This window comes from Pristis pectinata, chromosome 8 (assembly GCF_009764475.1).
Source record: "Pristis pectinata isolate sPriPec2 chromosome 8, sPriPec2.1.pri, whole genome shotgun sequence".
Lineage (NCBI taxonomy): Eukaryota > Metazoa > Chordata > Chondrichthyes > Rhinopristiformes > Pristidae > Pristis > Pristis pectinata.
In genome coordinates, this window is record NC_067412.1 from 50,547,690 (window position 1) to 50,563,960 (window position 16,271).

The 16,271-nt window shown below is 42.7% G+C and overlaps 1 protein-coding gene across 3 annotated transcripts in view; it reads right to left on the reverse strand.

Moving 5' to 3' along the window:
* Window positions 1-290: 290 nt before the first annotated feature.
* Window positions 291-16,271, reverse strand: part of LOC127573552 (sodium- and chloride-dependent neutral and basic amino acid transporter B(0+)-like) — a 31,506-nt gene continuing 15,525 nt past the window's right edge. For 2 of the 3 annotated variants that reach the window (XM_052021888.1, XM_052021887.1), the window contains 9 exons: window positions 15,684-15,816; window positions 13,434-13,604; window positions 11,735-11,963; window positions 8,206-8,331; window positions 7,016-7,134; window positions 5,663-5,762; window positions 3,545-3,654; window positions 3,287-3,457; window positions 291-1,068 (listed from right to left, as the gene is read on the reverse strand). In XM_052021888.1, the coding sequence (XP_051877848.1) occupies window positions 913-1,068; window positions 3,287-3,457; window positions 3,545-3,654; window positions 5,663-5,762; window positions 7,016-7,134; window positions 8,206-8,331; window positions 11,735-11,963; window positions 13,434-13,604; window positions 15,684-15,816 (1,315 nt within the window). In that variant the 3' untranslated portion in view covers window positions 291-912. The remainder of the gene's footprint in view (window positions 1,069-3,286; window positions 3,458-3,544; window positions 3,655-5,662; window positions 5,763-7,015; window positions 7,135-8,205; window positions 8,332-11,734; window positions 11,964-13,433; window positions 13,605-15,683; window positions 15,817-16,271) is intronic. The other variant, XM_052021889.1, reaches the window with a different exon arrangement.

Genomic DNA, 16,271 nt, shown 5'->3' on the forward strand with positions numbered 1-16,271 from the left:
GTTTCTTAACTCTGCCCACTAGGATTCTACATTTTCTGATCCTTTGTCACTTTTTGCTAAGGATTTGATTTCATTTTTTACCAACAGAGCCACCCCACTCACTCTGCCCACCTGCCTGTCTTTTCGATAGGATTTCCTTATGACATCGAGGCAGGCAATTCCACCCATTGAGTCTGTGCCAGTTCACAAAGCAATCCTGTTAGACCCATACCCCCACATATTTCCTTGTAACCTATTCCCACCATTATACACATCAACTCCCCCTTTTACCAGTTTACCTCACTTTTCTCTTTCAGCTGGATTCAGATGAGTTTAATGTCATATACACCAGATGCAATGAAATTCCATAGGAGCTGTAGCAGAAACAGTGTGAGGCTGTGATTTTAAGGTAGTTCTGGTCAATTCCTACCAGAGGAAAGTGTATATGTGATCTACTGCATGTTGCTGGAATTTCCGTGCTTTTCTATAATTCAGTTTTACTGAACATGGTGATTAAAGCATTGATCAGAATCTGTGCTTATTGATCTCATGGTTCTGAGGTCTGGGAAAGCGTCAGTAACTGGAGACAAATATCAGCGTGGATCAGGTCCTTCAGATTTCACTTACATCCTGTACCTAATAAAAGGAATTGAATGTTTAATGTAATGAAACCCAGCCACTGGGAACTATAGATAGGAATCATTGAGGTGTTTGTGTTCACATTATGCCGTGGCCAGAAACCCATATTAACCCCATTCTCAAATGTGGTATAAAAAATGTTCATGGCACAGGAACTCTAATGCTCAATGCCCTTGAGCCCAGCCCACCCCAGACTCATGCCCATGTATGTTCCAGTAAGTTGCTAGCTGTTCCGCAAATCTCCCACTGAAGTTACAGGAGACCTATCAATCTTCAAAGCTATTGCTTATGAGATTAAATGTCCTTATATGTTCCTGTCTCAGTTGGAAGAAGGTACACTTCTATAGTAGGAACTTCTGTAGAATCAGGCTTGTTTCTGTATCTTTCCCCTCTGTGCTGTTCCAAGCACGGACCCCAATCAGGAGCTGAGGAACAAGCGGCAGAAATTTTCTGTGGAAAGTGAAAGGTTTCATATTTATATTTGATGGTTTCTCAACATTAATTTCAAACGAGATAAAGCTAACAATTCTAATTATATTTAACTGTTCTTCTGTAATATTACACACCCAAATGTAAACACCAACTTCGCACAGTAGTTGCTGCCACCCAGGTCCAGCGACCCAGGTTCAATCCTGACCTCCAGCACTAATTATGTGGAGTTTGCACATTCTCCCTGTGACCTGTTTCCTCACACATCCCAAAGACTGGTGTGTTGGTGGGTTAACTGGCTACTGTAAGTTTTTGTTAATGTGTAGGTGAGTGGTAGAATTTGGGGAGAGTGGAAAGGATTGTAAGGAAAATTTTAAAAATGTGCTTAGTGTAGGATGGCTGATGATATGCTCAGCATGGTCTGTGCTCTATGACCCCAAGGCTTAGCCAGGCAGTACACAGGCAGTCAATGCACTAAATAAATGACTATTGCATCAGATGAATGTTACTGTTGAAAATACTGCTGCAGCTGATGTCAAATGAACTTAATAACATGCTCTCACTGCAAAAACTAAGGCATCCAAATTACAGGTCTTCATCTAATTAGACCACAGGACCATAAGAAATAAGAATGGAATGAGGCCATTCAGCCCATCAAGTCTGCTCCGCCATTCAATCATAGCTGATTTATTTTTCCCTCTCAACCCCATTCCCTTGCCTTCTCCCTGTAACCTTTGACACCCTTACTAATCAAAGACCTATGAACATTCACTTTAAATATATCCAATGACTTGGCCTCCACAGCCATCTTTGGCAATAAATTCCACAGATTCACCACCCTCTGGCTGAAGACGTCCCTTTAGAACAGAGATGAGGAGGAATGTCTTTTTATTCTGAGGCTGTGCCCTGTTGTCCGAGACACTTCCACTACTGGAAACATCCTCTTCACCCAGGCCTTTCAATATTTGGTAGGTTTCAAAGAGATGCCCCCTTTCAGAAGAAACAATTAATGTTTCCTCTGATAAATAGCCTCTCCACAGAGTCAGAGAAAGGTTACTGAGGAGAAATCATGGAGTCATGCAGCACAGAACCAGGCCTTCAGCTCATCGCTTCAATCATCAAACACCCATCTTATATTAAGCCCAATTTTTTTTATACTCACCACATTCCCATCAACTCCCTGCTGGGTATCAGGGTAGTTGAGATTCCTCATACCCTGGATGTCAGAGTCTCATTGTGATTCTTGACACCTTGGGCATCAGGGACTTCTTGACTACCTCTTGAGATTTAACTAAGATTTAACCTTTTAAAAAGTGTGACTCCAAGTCCTAACTAATTCGTACATTGCCAACTGAAAGATATCTATTCTCTTCTCTTTCACCTTATGCACTTTGATGAGATCACCCTGAGTTAAGCTCCTCTGGAAGGATTTGCTGGGGGTGAGCACTGATAACCGGCAGATGGAGGCACTGAGAGCTTTTCCGCTGTTGTTCCACTTTGGAGCAGTTAAGGTGATGTGGGAGCAGTCAATTCCCCCTCCATCACTGAGAACGTCCCTCTATTTGTGAACTCCCACATTCTGCTAATGACTACCAAAACAGCTGAGGGTGATCCACCTCCTATGTAGAGAGCTTCTGTCACCAGTCTGAGGCATCAGTGGGCTGCACACTGGCAGGTGAACTCAATACTTCAGCAATAAGCCAGAGTGAACTGGGATCACAACCGTTGATGGCAACTATGGTCAGGTACAGGAGGGAGCAGGCCCAGCGGAGGCTGGAGCTCGAGGAAGGACTCTGCACCCCCAGTTGCAGAATTGGAATCTCTGAAAATAGAATTCCTTGGACAACTGCTCCCCGAACTCCAGATGGACAGGCTTTCTGGCCAACACCCTTAAACCCACCTCTTCCTGCCCTTCCTTGCAAATTGGCCATCTCTTTGACCATCGCTTTGTCCTTTGACGATGGCCACCAATGGACCAGTTTATCTCAACCATAGGAAACGGTTGAAGAGTTAACTGGAGCTTTCAGTTGAGCCCCAGCCAGAGGGGGACAACGAATTAACACGCCTGTTCAACAACCGGAAGATCCGCTCAAACCCCAGAAATCCTGAAATTCCTTTGACGTTACTAACTGCTATCCATACCTTGTGACTCTGTGTCATCCAATCTGCTGATTAAAACATCACCCTCGGCCTCATTTCATGGATTTATTCCTTGAAAGATTTCAAGTTGTTCCCTCACCTGAAACAATGTGGAGCCCTCAGCTTGGACAACTCTCACAATAGCGACGATGGGGATCCACATAATGCAGAGGATGATCATGCACCAGCCGAGTCCTGTTGCCCAGACAGGGTACTCAACAGGTCCGAATGTTGGTGGGGAAAATGTTGCTAAAGACCAGGTTAATATTGCCTGTTTAAATGGATTCACAGAGAAAGATCAGAAATTCTGAGATTGGATTATTCTTAGTTCAAATCAGTGGAAGATGTGACCTCTTACCAGCAGCAAGCATGGCGAGATTAAACACCAGCACACTCTCCACCACAGCCAGAAGAGCCAATTCCTTTCCCCAATCATCATCTCAATGTCCTTGATGAATCTGTTTACCCCTGTGGACAGCAGGAAATTAGAGATGCTCAATAACTTGTTTCTTCCCTCATGGTGTGTAGGTGCTGCTGGAAGTGTCAGCATTTAAAGCTCCCCTTTGATAGCCCTTGAGAAGGTGATGGTGAACCTTTTCCTTGACCTGAACATTGTTACATCAAAGTCACTGCAATTTGAAGCAAGAAAAACCATCTAAGTGCCATTTCATTGCCATGGGATTTGAATCACACATAGACCAGGCTCAGCCAGGGGATAAGTTACCTTCCCCAAAGGATATTAGCCGGCCAAATGTTCTCTTTTGTGATTCCAGTTCAATTAATTAACGGAATTATAATTCTCCACAGCCATGGTGGAATTTAAACATTTTTCTCCAAATGCTTTGTCCAGGCTCTGGATCACTGGTCCAAACCTTCCTCTGGCAACTCGTTCCATATACTCACCAACCTCTATGTGAAAAGGTTATCCCTCAAGTCCCTGTTAAATCTTTCCCCTCTCACCCTAAACCTATGCCCCCTAGTTTAGGACTCTCCTACACTGGGGAAAAGACTGCTACCATCCACCTTGTCTATGCCCTTCATGATTTTATAAACCTCTATAACATCACCTCTCATTCTCCTAACTCCAAGGAATAAAGACCTAGCCTGGCCAACCTCTCCCTGTAATTCAGGCCCTCTTGTCCTGAAAACATCCTTGTATATCTTTTGTGCACTCTTTCCAGTTTAACATCATTCCTATAATGTGGTTGCATCATCTACATATCCAAAACTCTATTGTTACTTGAATATGGGGGTCACCAGTGACCAGAAGCTCAGCTGGACCTGCCACATAAATACTCTGGCCATGAGAGCAGGTCAGAAGCTGGACATCTTCTGGTGAGTGACTCCAAAGCACTTCCATTATCTACAAAGGACAGGGCAGGAATGTGATCAGACTCTCTCCACTTGCCTTGATGAGTGAAGCTCCAACAGCTCTCAAGAAGCTCAGCACCATCCAGGACATAGCAGCACTCTTCATTCCCTCCACCACTGGTGCACAGTGGCTGCCGTAGCTGCCATGTGTAACACATACAAATTGTACTGCAATTCATTGCTGTTTGTTCATCATCCCTGGACCTAAATTCTCAAACCCAATGCTCAACAGAATTGTGGGAGCACCTTCACCAGAAGGACTGTGGTGGTTCAACAAGGCTGTTCACCACTATTTTCACAAGGGTAATAAATGCTGGCCTCAACAGCAACACCCAGAGCCCAAGAAATGAGTAAGTAGTAAAACAATCATCTGCAGGGCACTAAGGATCCAGCCCTTCCGGTTGATGAAATGTCAGTTTGTATCAGTTGTAAATGGGTGACTATTTTCCTGAGATATCTAACTCTGAATTCTCCATCTAGGAGAAACATCCTTTCAGCATCAACCTGTCAAGCTCCTTTATGTTTCAATCAGATCGACTCTCATTCTGTTAAATTCCAAGTGACTCAATCACAAATGGCGATCAAAAGCCAAACACAACAGATGCTGGAAATCTAAAACAATGACAGAAAATGTTAGATATCTACAACAGGTCAGGCAGCATCTGTGGGGAGAGAAACAGAGTTAATGTTTCAGGTCAATGACCTTTCATATGAAATTCCTTATCTCAGGAATCAACCTAGTGAGCCTTTTTGCTCTCCCTCCCAGATATATGGCTCCTTCCTCCGATAAGGAGAGCACAACTGTACACTTATTGAGCAGTGGAGCAGATTCAGTGGGTGTATGGCTGCCTCCTTCTTCTGGTCGTCATGTCCTCAGCCAGTCTCTGAAAGATGCAGTCTGTCTCACAATGGCCTTTGGGATAAGAGGGGAAATGGTCTTTAGCAATTAAGGAGAGTTCTTTCCTCACCAACAATCTTTAGATAAAAGGGATATCTACATCAGACCACCCAGTTCATTTGTTTCATTTGATCAACATGTCCTCTGTAATTTAATTATTTGGTTTAGTTTCATTGGTTTATTTTCCCAGTTCAGTACCATGCTTACCATAAATCCAGCTTAGACTGATGAGCTCCAGCAGGGCAACTGTAATGAGAATCCACCCAGTACAGAAATAATCAATTAAATTTATCCAGTAAATTCCAGCCTAAAATTAAAAGGAAAATACTGCATGAAAAGATCATAACCCTCAACTTTCAAAATACAAGGCTAATGGGATATGAAATATGTGCACAAATACTCAATATGAACCACCCACTAACATCTGCTCATTCCCTTATGTTCTGGGTGAGCTGCCTGGCAGATCTCTGCATCCTTCAATAATAAAATAGAAGTTCCAAAACAACACAGCAATCCACTAGGGCAGTCGTTCCCTGTGAGTGGCAGGAGGTGATGATTGCCTGGAGTTACAGACCCCCTTCAATGGTGCAGTGCAGGATAAATCATGTTAAGGTGAGTTAAACACACACACAGACACCAAGCATACAAATGCCCACCTTAGACAGTTAGTTATAATACCAGTATATGGAGCGAGGCCACACAGATGCTCAATGCCTTACCAGGCTGGACACCAGTCAATAGCAAAGGCTGAAAGAAATCTACCCGGTATACTTGCCTAACATTTGTCTTCCTTATTTTTATACCCCTGTTAGTCTACAAAAGCATCTTATTTGAAATATTTGCTGATTCATTCACTTGTATGTGCTTATTTCGGCAACCCTCTTCTCCCTTTCTGCAGGGTATCAGGTGATGTTCCTGTCCCCCTCAAATTCAACAGTAACAGAGGAAGAGATGGAGGTGGAGGAAGATGAGGATGGGGTGGAGGGCAGGAAAACAGCAGTGGGAAGGAGAGGAGGGAGCATCTGTGGAAACAGAAACTGGGAAACAGTTCTGATCCATTGTCACAAATATTTCTCTCACCACAGACGCTGCCCACCCCACTAAGTATTTCCAGTATTTCCTGATTTTATTTCAGATTTACAGCATCTGCTGATTTTCTTTTATATTTTTGTTTACGAAGTATGTGACTCTGGGTGTGTCAAGTATTGTGGCAAAATCTTGGATTTATTATCATAGTTTTCTGATTGAAGGACAAGCATTTCAGCAGAATGAAGGACCCCAGAAACACACCCAAGAACTTATGATAGAGGAAGAGATTTCAGACAACATCTGGGTGAGGATTGAGTTTCATCCTTCCAGCAGACTCTATGTTTGGTCACAGCAGATGAGAACTTTAGTCAGTCCCATATCTTTGCTGCACAACATTAAACAAATGGAAACACAATGTGTCCAGTTCACCAGATCCTTCCTTATTACTCACTCCTGTCAAGTTTCTGACTTCATTGAGTTATAACTAGTACTACACATGGAAATATAACAAACCATTAAAGGACCACATACCTCTGTTACAAACAGAAGGCCAAGGAAGTAAAACACGAAGGAAACTCCACTCATCAGATAAAGATGCTTTGATTGCAGAAGCTTAGGGAACTGGTCCACTAGGGTTGTTATAATTATTTCTGATAAAAGAAAATTTCAAACGAACAAATAATCTGTAATTTATTAAAACCCTGCAACTAGATGTTCATGCATTTTTACTCCCATTCCTGTTACATTAGTGTGTAGCAAACACTTAGAGAGAAACAAGACTGTCCATTTCCCTCCATAGGTTCTGCCTGACCTTCTTGAGTTCATCAGCATCTTGTGTGTTGCACTTGGAGAGAAATCTCAAACTGCACAATTATTATCCTTGGATATTCAATGCAACAGGTCTGGGGCTCAGGCAGAGAAACATCAGGTTTGGGAAATAGAATAGGATGTTGAATTACAACCTAGACAGACAGACTCATAATCACTGAAATACATAACTTAGAGCAACAGTCTCAGGTGCAGAGTGACATTTCCCTGCATGGTTCATTACTACAGCTGCTAACCCATTTGAAACTGCCTGATACTCCAGTAGGTTAGTAAGCAGACAATCACCAAATGGATATGGGTGAGAAATTGATCTGTGCCATTAATTCTTTGTTAAGGGGTCACTGGGCATCACATCAGCAACTGTCCACCTGTTGCTGCAGCCCTGAAACACAAGCAGGTGGGGAGATGGAATGACAGTTTGTACAATGGCAGCAAATGGGGTAGGGTGGGAGGAGACGCAAAGAGCCCCACTCAAGTCGAGGACACTTACCTGGACGGGGTTTCTTGAGCAGAGCTGGGATTGATTCCAGGACACTTCCTTTTGTTTATCTGGGGATGAGCAATGACAGAGGTTCCTTGGAATAACGTGACCTACCTTGCATTGGGAATCAATCTGCCCATGCGACAGCAACATGACAATTGTCACAAGGATGAAGTGGTGTCCAAATTTCCAGTGCAGGATTTGAACTAAGTGGATCACAGTCACATTCCATTCCGGAATAAGGCACAGACGGGAACTCTACCACATATCCTGATGTACAGACCACCATGCATTCCCCCACTGCCAACAACAACATTCAGTCCTCATCTTATATTATCAGCCTTATTACTTTGGTAGCATCCTTTAATAAAACTTGAAAGAGATGGGTTAAAGAAAGGAACATAAGTCTCACCTAAAGCTGCAAACTGAGTGTCGAGTCCCAGGGTGAGCAACATGAAGAAAAACAAAATGGACCATAGAGGTGCCCATGGCAGCTGTGCAAGAGCCTCTGGATACACAATGAAAGCCAAACCAAAACCTAAACAGTGGATACAGTGGAAATGGTGCAATGATATATTGGTACAACTGTACAGTGATACATTGACACTGTACTTTATACAATAAAGATATTGTAAAGTGGCAATGTTGATTGTCTTTCATGTATAGTTCAGAACATAAATTTGATTCAATGCATTGGTGACAGAAATCACTTATGCTAGACTGTGCATTTATGATGCAAAACACTGCGTGTAGAGTGTATTGACGATATAAATCATGACACAATATTAATGGGCAATTTTGATCTAAAAGTGTAAACAGATACTAAGTGAGTACAATGCCAATAATACTTAAAATAATTTTACAGCGTCTTTACATGTCTCTCAGAAACACACTCTTGCAGTGTGGGAAAAACTGTAGCCAATTTTCACACAGGAAGATCCCACAAGCTGTGATAATGAACAACCAAGCTAACTTGTGATGTTGATAGAGGGATTAAACACTGAGCTGTTAATCAAACAAAAATTGTAAATGATAGTTCCAATATTCTTTACAAGTTTCTCTTCTTTTTCCTTTATGCAGCTTACAACTCCTTGTCCTCATAACTGGAACTCTTAGTTTTCCTTCATGTGTGGATTCCTCTGTCCTTCCCTCCTCCCCCACCCTTTCCACCCCATTTCCTTCCCTCTAATTCTACATCCCACAACTCTTCTGGCTCTCTGCCCTCAGCTTCTATAAGCTCATTGGAAGCTTGAGCAACAGGAGCGCCTCATCATCAAACTGGGCACATTGTAGCCTTCAGGACTCAATGCACAATATCGGCAATTTCAGCAGGTTTAGTTTAGAGTGTTCTCCCAGCTAATCACTTCACACTTCTTCCATACTGACCCTACATTCCCTTATTTGTCCGATCACCACCCTCTTTTACTTTGCACTCTCACTACTTTGGTCATTTAATCTCTCCAGCCTGTCACTGTTCTTCGCCTTTATTCTCTTCCTCTGCATCTTAAATTTCTAACTTCTGTCTCTTACGTTTATGTCTCTCACTTTTCTCAGTTCTGACAAAGGAACTCCGTTTCATGACCTGATGAGTATTTTCATCGTTTTTGTTTTCATTTCAGTTTTCTGGGATCTGCGGGACTTTACTGTGTTGCCCTTTTGCCCAACTTATACTTCCTTTTTGCATGTTTGTGAGCATCTTTCTTTAAAGTGGCATTCCCCTCACCTCTCCAATCACCCTGTATTCCTGAAAGACATGTTTGCTACACTTGCTGTCATCGGTCAGGGCATTGAGTACAGGAGTTGGGACATTATGTTACAACTGTACAAGTCATTGGCCAGACCACACTTGGAGTATTGTGTGCAGTTCTGGTTGCCTAGTGATAGGAAGCATATCATTAAGCTGGAAAAGTGTAGAAAAGATGAGGATGTTACTGCAACTGGAGGGCTTGAGTTATAAGAAGACACTGGATAACACTTTTTTTTCTTGGAGTGTAAGAGGCTGAGAGGTGACCCGAAAGAGGTTGATAAAATCATGAGGGGAGATAGATAAGGTGGATGGTCACAATCTTTTTCCCAGGGAAGGGGAGTGTAAAACTAGAAGGCATAGGTTTTAGTTGAGAGGGGAAAGATTTAGAAGGGACCTGACTGGTAAGTTTTTCCACACAGAGGATGAGGTGTATATGGAACGAACTGCTGGAGGAAGTGGTAGAGGTGGGTACAGTTACAATGTTTAAAAGACAAGTAGATAGATATATGGATAAGAAAGGTTTGAAGGGATATAGACACAGCCAAATGGACTAGCTCAGGTAGACAACTTGATCAGCATAGACAAGTTGGGCCAAAGGGCCTGTTTCCATGTTGTGTAACTCTATGACTGTGACCATCCACCCATGACTGGGTTTTTCAGCAAGTGGAGCTCTTGCTCCGTTGAGTCATCAGTGAGTTCTGGGTCACATTCACTTCATTCATAAACCTCCCACTGACCTGCTGCCATGTTCATGTTCACAGATTGTCCCATTTTACTCAGAGCAGTTTCTGTCTTTTTGTTAGAGCAGACCTATCCAGATCTGAAACCCAAGGAGCTGTTTTATGGTTCTCGACTTCAAGCACAGCAGTGGAAGTTACTTCTTGCAGAGAGTTGCAGAGGCTGGACTTGTATCTGCGGGAGTTTAGAAGTTTGAGAGGCAGCTTGATAGAAACATACAAGATCCTGCAGGGTCTTGACAGGATCTGGAGAGGATGTTTCCTGTTGTGGGAGAATCTAGAATTTGGGGCCACCCATTTAAGTCAGAGATGAGGCAAAACTTTCTCGAAGAGGATTGTGAGCTTTGGTGCTCTCTTCCCCAAATGGTAGTAGAAGCAGGGTCTGTGAGTATTTTTTCAGGCTGGGTAGGTAGAATCTTGATGAGCAAGAAGATGAAAAATAATTGCAGGTAGATGGGAATGGAAAGTTAAGATTACAATCATATTAGACATGACCTTAGTGAATGGTGGAGCATGTTTGAGGGGTGGGTGGTCTTCTCTTGCACTCAATTCCTGTGTTTGTGTGCTCACACACTGATAGATTGCATAATGGTAAGTTTGGTGATTGGGTCACAGTGGATTGAGGGGTTTTGTATTGTGGTCTTCGTGGGGATGGGGTTGCAAACAATGTGGGTAGAATAAAATAGGATTTGTGTAAATGGGTGGTCAATGGAGGGCTGAAAGGCCTGTTTCCATGTTGAGTGTATGATTCTATGGGAATGCTGGAGATTCCCAACAGATCAGGCAGTGTCTGCAGACATAGAAAAACTCTAGATCACATCACAGATGGACAACCCAACAGCGGAAATGGCCAATTGTGATACAACCAAAATAAAAGAGAATCACATGAAACTGTTAAATCTGATACTGTAATCTGAGGCTACAATGTGCCCAGATTGAAGATGAAGTGTTGTTCCTCAAGCTCACTTTGGGCATCATTCAAACAGTGCAGGAGGCTACCTATAAATATAGGTCAGTGTGGGAATGGAATGCAAAACTAAAGTAACTGGCAACTGTAAGCTCAAGGTCACCTCTGCAGACCTAATGGAAGTGCTCCACAAACTGGTCGCTCAATCTGCATTTGGTTTCTCCAGTGTGGAGGAGACCACAATGAAGAGAAGTATTGGTGCTTGAGGAGAAATTCTGCCAGACTCACCATTCTCTAATATCCCTGATTTCCTCACGTTTCCATGATCAGATTCCATCTCCAGAACGTGAAAACAATAAAACTGAGCTGAAGATGCAGAAAGAAGTCTAACTAATGAAGCTGCCATTATGGCCAGTAGTCAGAATTTCCGGTTTATCTACTCAGTAAATGAAACTCCTGGTATGGATTCAAAGGTATAACAATCCCATGTGGGCTGTGAGATTCCCTGCTCCATCAACATACAGTACAATAAGCCTAACACTGCAGGTACCTGACTCAGCAACCTCTGAAACAGATTTGTCCTGTAGGTGAGCCATGTGTCCAAGGACGGAGAAGATGGCAAAGCCAGAAAACACACTCGTAGCACAATTCACAATACAGACAGCGATGGTGTCTCTATAACAGTTGTTGTGGAATTTGTTGTAGGATGAGAGAGTTATTAAACACCCCCAGCCCACTGCAAGTGAATAGAATATTTGTGTTGCAGCATCTTTCCAGACCTGGAGAACAGAAGATAGAATTAGTCAGCACAGAAACGTTTAAGCAGGCACAGTAGTGTAGAGGTTAGCATAACGCCATTACAGTGCCAGTGACCCAGGTTCAATTCCGACCACTGTCTGTAAGGAGTTTGTACATTCTGTGTCTGCGTGGGTTTCCTCCTGGTGCTCTGGTTTCCTCCCATCTTCCAAAGATGTACAGGTTGGGAAGTTGTGGGCATGCTATGCTGGTGGCAGAAGCGTGACAACACTTGCGGGCTGCCCTCAGAACATTCTACACAAAAAAAGATGCATTTCACTGTGTGTTTTGATGTATACTGTATGTGACTAATAAAGAAACCTTATCTTAAATGATTTATGAGGAATTAACATTGGAAGAGATGTAAAAGAAGTGCAGATCAGAAATTAATGACAATATACTGGTACATCAAGTCAAAAACTGAAAGCTTTGTTATCAAAATGCAGGTGAAGCTGGAATCACTCGCTAATCATGCAACATCACCACAGTAACTCCAGACTAAATGCAGAAATCCAAGGGTTGACCTCCATCATCTGCTACTCCACTGTTCACTTTGCAGAGTGTCCTCTCGCTGTCTGCCCCAACACTCAGATCCACTCAGCAGTGTGAAGTTCCTGCACTTCAACTGGAGACACAAAGTAAACTCAACACACAATGTTCAGGAACTGTATCCTTTTTTTTTAATGATGTGATTTGTGAATTACTTGCTTGACCCTTTCTGGTGCAAAACAGCAATCTTACAAATGAGGAATTCGGTTAGAGTTCTTAGTGGAAATGTTTTTAAAGGAAATAACACCATATCTTACTTTTTAATCTGTCTCTCTCAATTTTTCTCTCTTCCTGTTCATGACCTTGCCTTGAATTCACCCAGACTACATCACACATCTTTCTCAGACCATGAGTGGGTAACTTGACAATCCTTCAGTCTGAGTGGTCGAGGACCTACTCTTTTGCTTCCCCTTTCCACACAACTCGCTGATTCCCCATGGAGGAGACCACACCCTTTCCCTGTCCCAGTGACAGGAACTTGTAGGACATGATGCCATCAACAGTTAACAGGCCAAGAAATGGTAACTAACAGGGGGTTCTGTTCACTGTCAAGCAAAATGTTGGGCCAGAAAAGCTTTAATTGAATTTGACCAAAGGCTTGAAAGGAAGATGTAAAAAATAATCTTTGCATTCTGTCTCATGTTGTTCTGTCCCATCCAGCTCCATTCTATCTCTGCTTTTGCAAACCTTCCCCTTCCTGCCTGCCAACACCTGCAAGACCACGAGATCTTGGTTATAACTTGGGTTTTACAGATGCAGATTACAATGACTGATATTACTTTTCCTGCATGAGAAATAGAATATGATTCAGATTTTCTGAAGTACACAAGGAACGTTAGTGAAACCAGAGAGGATTTGACTGTACACGACATCTGTAGTTCTGTGGATTACTCTAGTAGATTTACCTCAGCATCAGCCAGCTTTGAGAAGTCTGATTGGCTTCCAATGTAGAATTCAATCCCTTTATGGGCTCCCTCCAGAGTCAGTCCTCGGATTACGAGTACAGTCAGAACCACATACGGGAATGTTGCGGTGAAATAAACCACCTGAGCATGGAGAGGGATTGTTCGATTGTCCTGTGTTGGTGGTACAACATCTACACCATTGAATCCAATCAAAAGACAAACTAGAAGAACTATAATTAGAGAAGACAATGAAAGAGGTAAAATAACTACATGAAGGGTATAATACTTAGCCAAATTTAAATGGCAAAATAACACCCTCATTTGTCTGTCTCTTTTTCGCAATGAATATATTCAAACTGGAAAATAGATCATTGTGATGAATACTGATAACTCTTCACATTTTGTTTACATGTTTCTTTGTCATTCTCCTTGTACATTCAAATTCAATTCTCTAGACTGAAACCAGAACCTGAATTTGCCCAATCGCTGGGCCAGTCCTGACCACCCTTCCTTCATGATTAGAAATTCAGCCAGTGATATCAGCTTCAGAATGAGGGCACATACCAAGGGTTTGGGGGAGTTGCCGTTGTTCTTTTAGTCAGGAGAAACATTTCTGCCTGGAACTTGGATCGGAAGTTTGTTTGGTGCATTAAAATATTGTTAAGTGTAGCTGTAGTCTCTACTTGGCTCACCCTCAAAGAAATTATAATCTCGATGGAAAATAGGCATACAAAAATGTTGTGTTTTCCACCCAGAAGTGAATGTCAGAAGGCAATCTGTGTACTGGTCGTCCCCAAGTTACAGCAGGGTTCCCTTCCTGTGAACTGTTCGTAACTGGAACAGTTCGCAAGTTGGAAATGCAGCCACATACCAAGTTCCCAGGTGGCAGAAGATGCCTGCAGCCCCACAGCAACCAGCAAATCCATACCACCGGTCTCCCAAATGCTTATTCGTATGTACTGGCTGTACGTAAGTCGAGTGTTCGTAAGTTGGGAAGGACCTGTGAACCCTTGCTGAGCAGCAATAAGAGAAGAGCATTAGGCATTTAAGACATATACACTGGAGATGGCAGCAATGTCACCATGGCAGGATGGAGAGGGAGAGCGAGCATGAGAGATCACAGCTATACAGAAAGGGACATTGTCGTGGGGAGTGTCCATGAGAATCCTTTCCCTATTATCAGAGCCCTTATTGCCCAGAGTATGTTGCCCTCTTCCTGCACTCATTAGGGAGGTGAAGTTCTGAACATTAGGCAGAAACATCCACCTTGGAGCCAGCATTTTCCTCCTGGTCCTGCTCATCATTTTGTTCTTCCCAGTTCTCACTCTAACCCTCCTGGTTGCTTATCTCCAGACACCGATTGTGGTCCAGTTGCCAGGTTATGCAGCTTGTAGGAGAATACAATGAAGTCTCTGCATCTGTACAACAATGCACCTCAGATTGATGAAGACACCAGAATCCAACAGCTTTTTCTGTCTCTGTCTGTGTTGTTCTGTGGCTATTGTTGTATCAATGCTCAACTGGAATGGTCAGAATGTACAGTGATGATAACCATGGAAGGAGACAGTAATCCTTGTCCCCCAGGATCCATCCCTCTGGACAGCACCATTTGTGAAAGTGTAAGGCAGTACTGACTGCCTTAGTATGAAGGAGCTGTGGAAGCTCCCAGGAAATTCTCCTCATGATTCATGATGACCTGCAGATCCTGAGAAAGGAAACCTCTTCTATACAGGGATATACAGATTTTTCAAGGGAGCTCTTATGGGAACATGTGAACAGTCAAAGATTGCTGGCACCTTGGGGAAACCAGCAATGTATTGTATGAGATACCAGTTCCTCATCACTAAAATCAAAATACACATTGTTCCTTACTGAATACAGAGCCAGAGTGACCCCTCTGATACTGCTTTGAGCAAGAAACTGAAATATATGGCAGAAATAGTGGCTGCTGCCTGGAAGGATCCAGAGGCCAGAAAATTCAGAGCTTCAATCAACCTGACCTCTACAGAGAGAGGTCCAGGCACAGGAACGTGGCTGACAGTCATCCTGCAGGTTGTGACAATTCTCAGTCATTACAACCTTTGAAACTCTGAGCATGCAAACACACTGGCCTGAGAGGTCCAGGTATAATTTCAAGTCTCCAAAGACTCTTCAGAATTAGGGTGAAATTATTCATTCTAATTAACACTTGCAATGTAAATCAACCCCAACACAAAAGAAGAACGGGAAAACTCACTGTAATCATTTTACCTTTCCTGAAGATTTGATTCCTTTGGAAAGAGCAGCCCCAATGATCAGCCAGGCCAGAAGCAGACAGAGGGCTAAATGCCAAACTATGTCCCCTGTCTCACCCATGGAACTTGACCGGCGTAAAACCACTTTACTGAAAGACAACAGAAAAATCTATTATATAACAACTTTCTTCATTAGACATCACTATTAGTGATAAACTATTGGAATATTCTATCAATGATGTGGATTTCATCAATGTCCATTTTAAAAGACTGCAATGAGTTGGGACAAAGTGCTGAGTTGACATTTAAGATCTATAGAACAGTACAGCACAGGAACAGGTACTTTGGCCCATGATACCTATGCCAAAGACAATTTCAAATTAAACTAAATCTCTTCTGCCTGTACATGATCCATTTCCCTCCATTCCCTACATATTCGTGTGTCTATCTAAAAGCCTCTTAAATACCACAATCTATCTGTTTTCACCACTACCCTCAGCAGGCTGTTCCAGACACCCACCACTCTGCAAAAAACTTGCCCCACACATCTTCCTCAAACTTTTCCCCTCTCACTTTAAATGCATGTCCTCTGGTATTTGACATT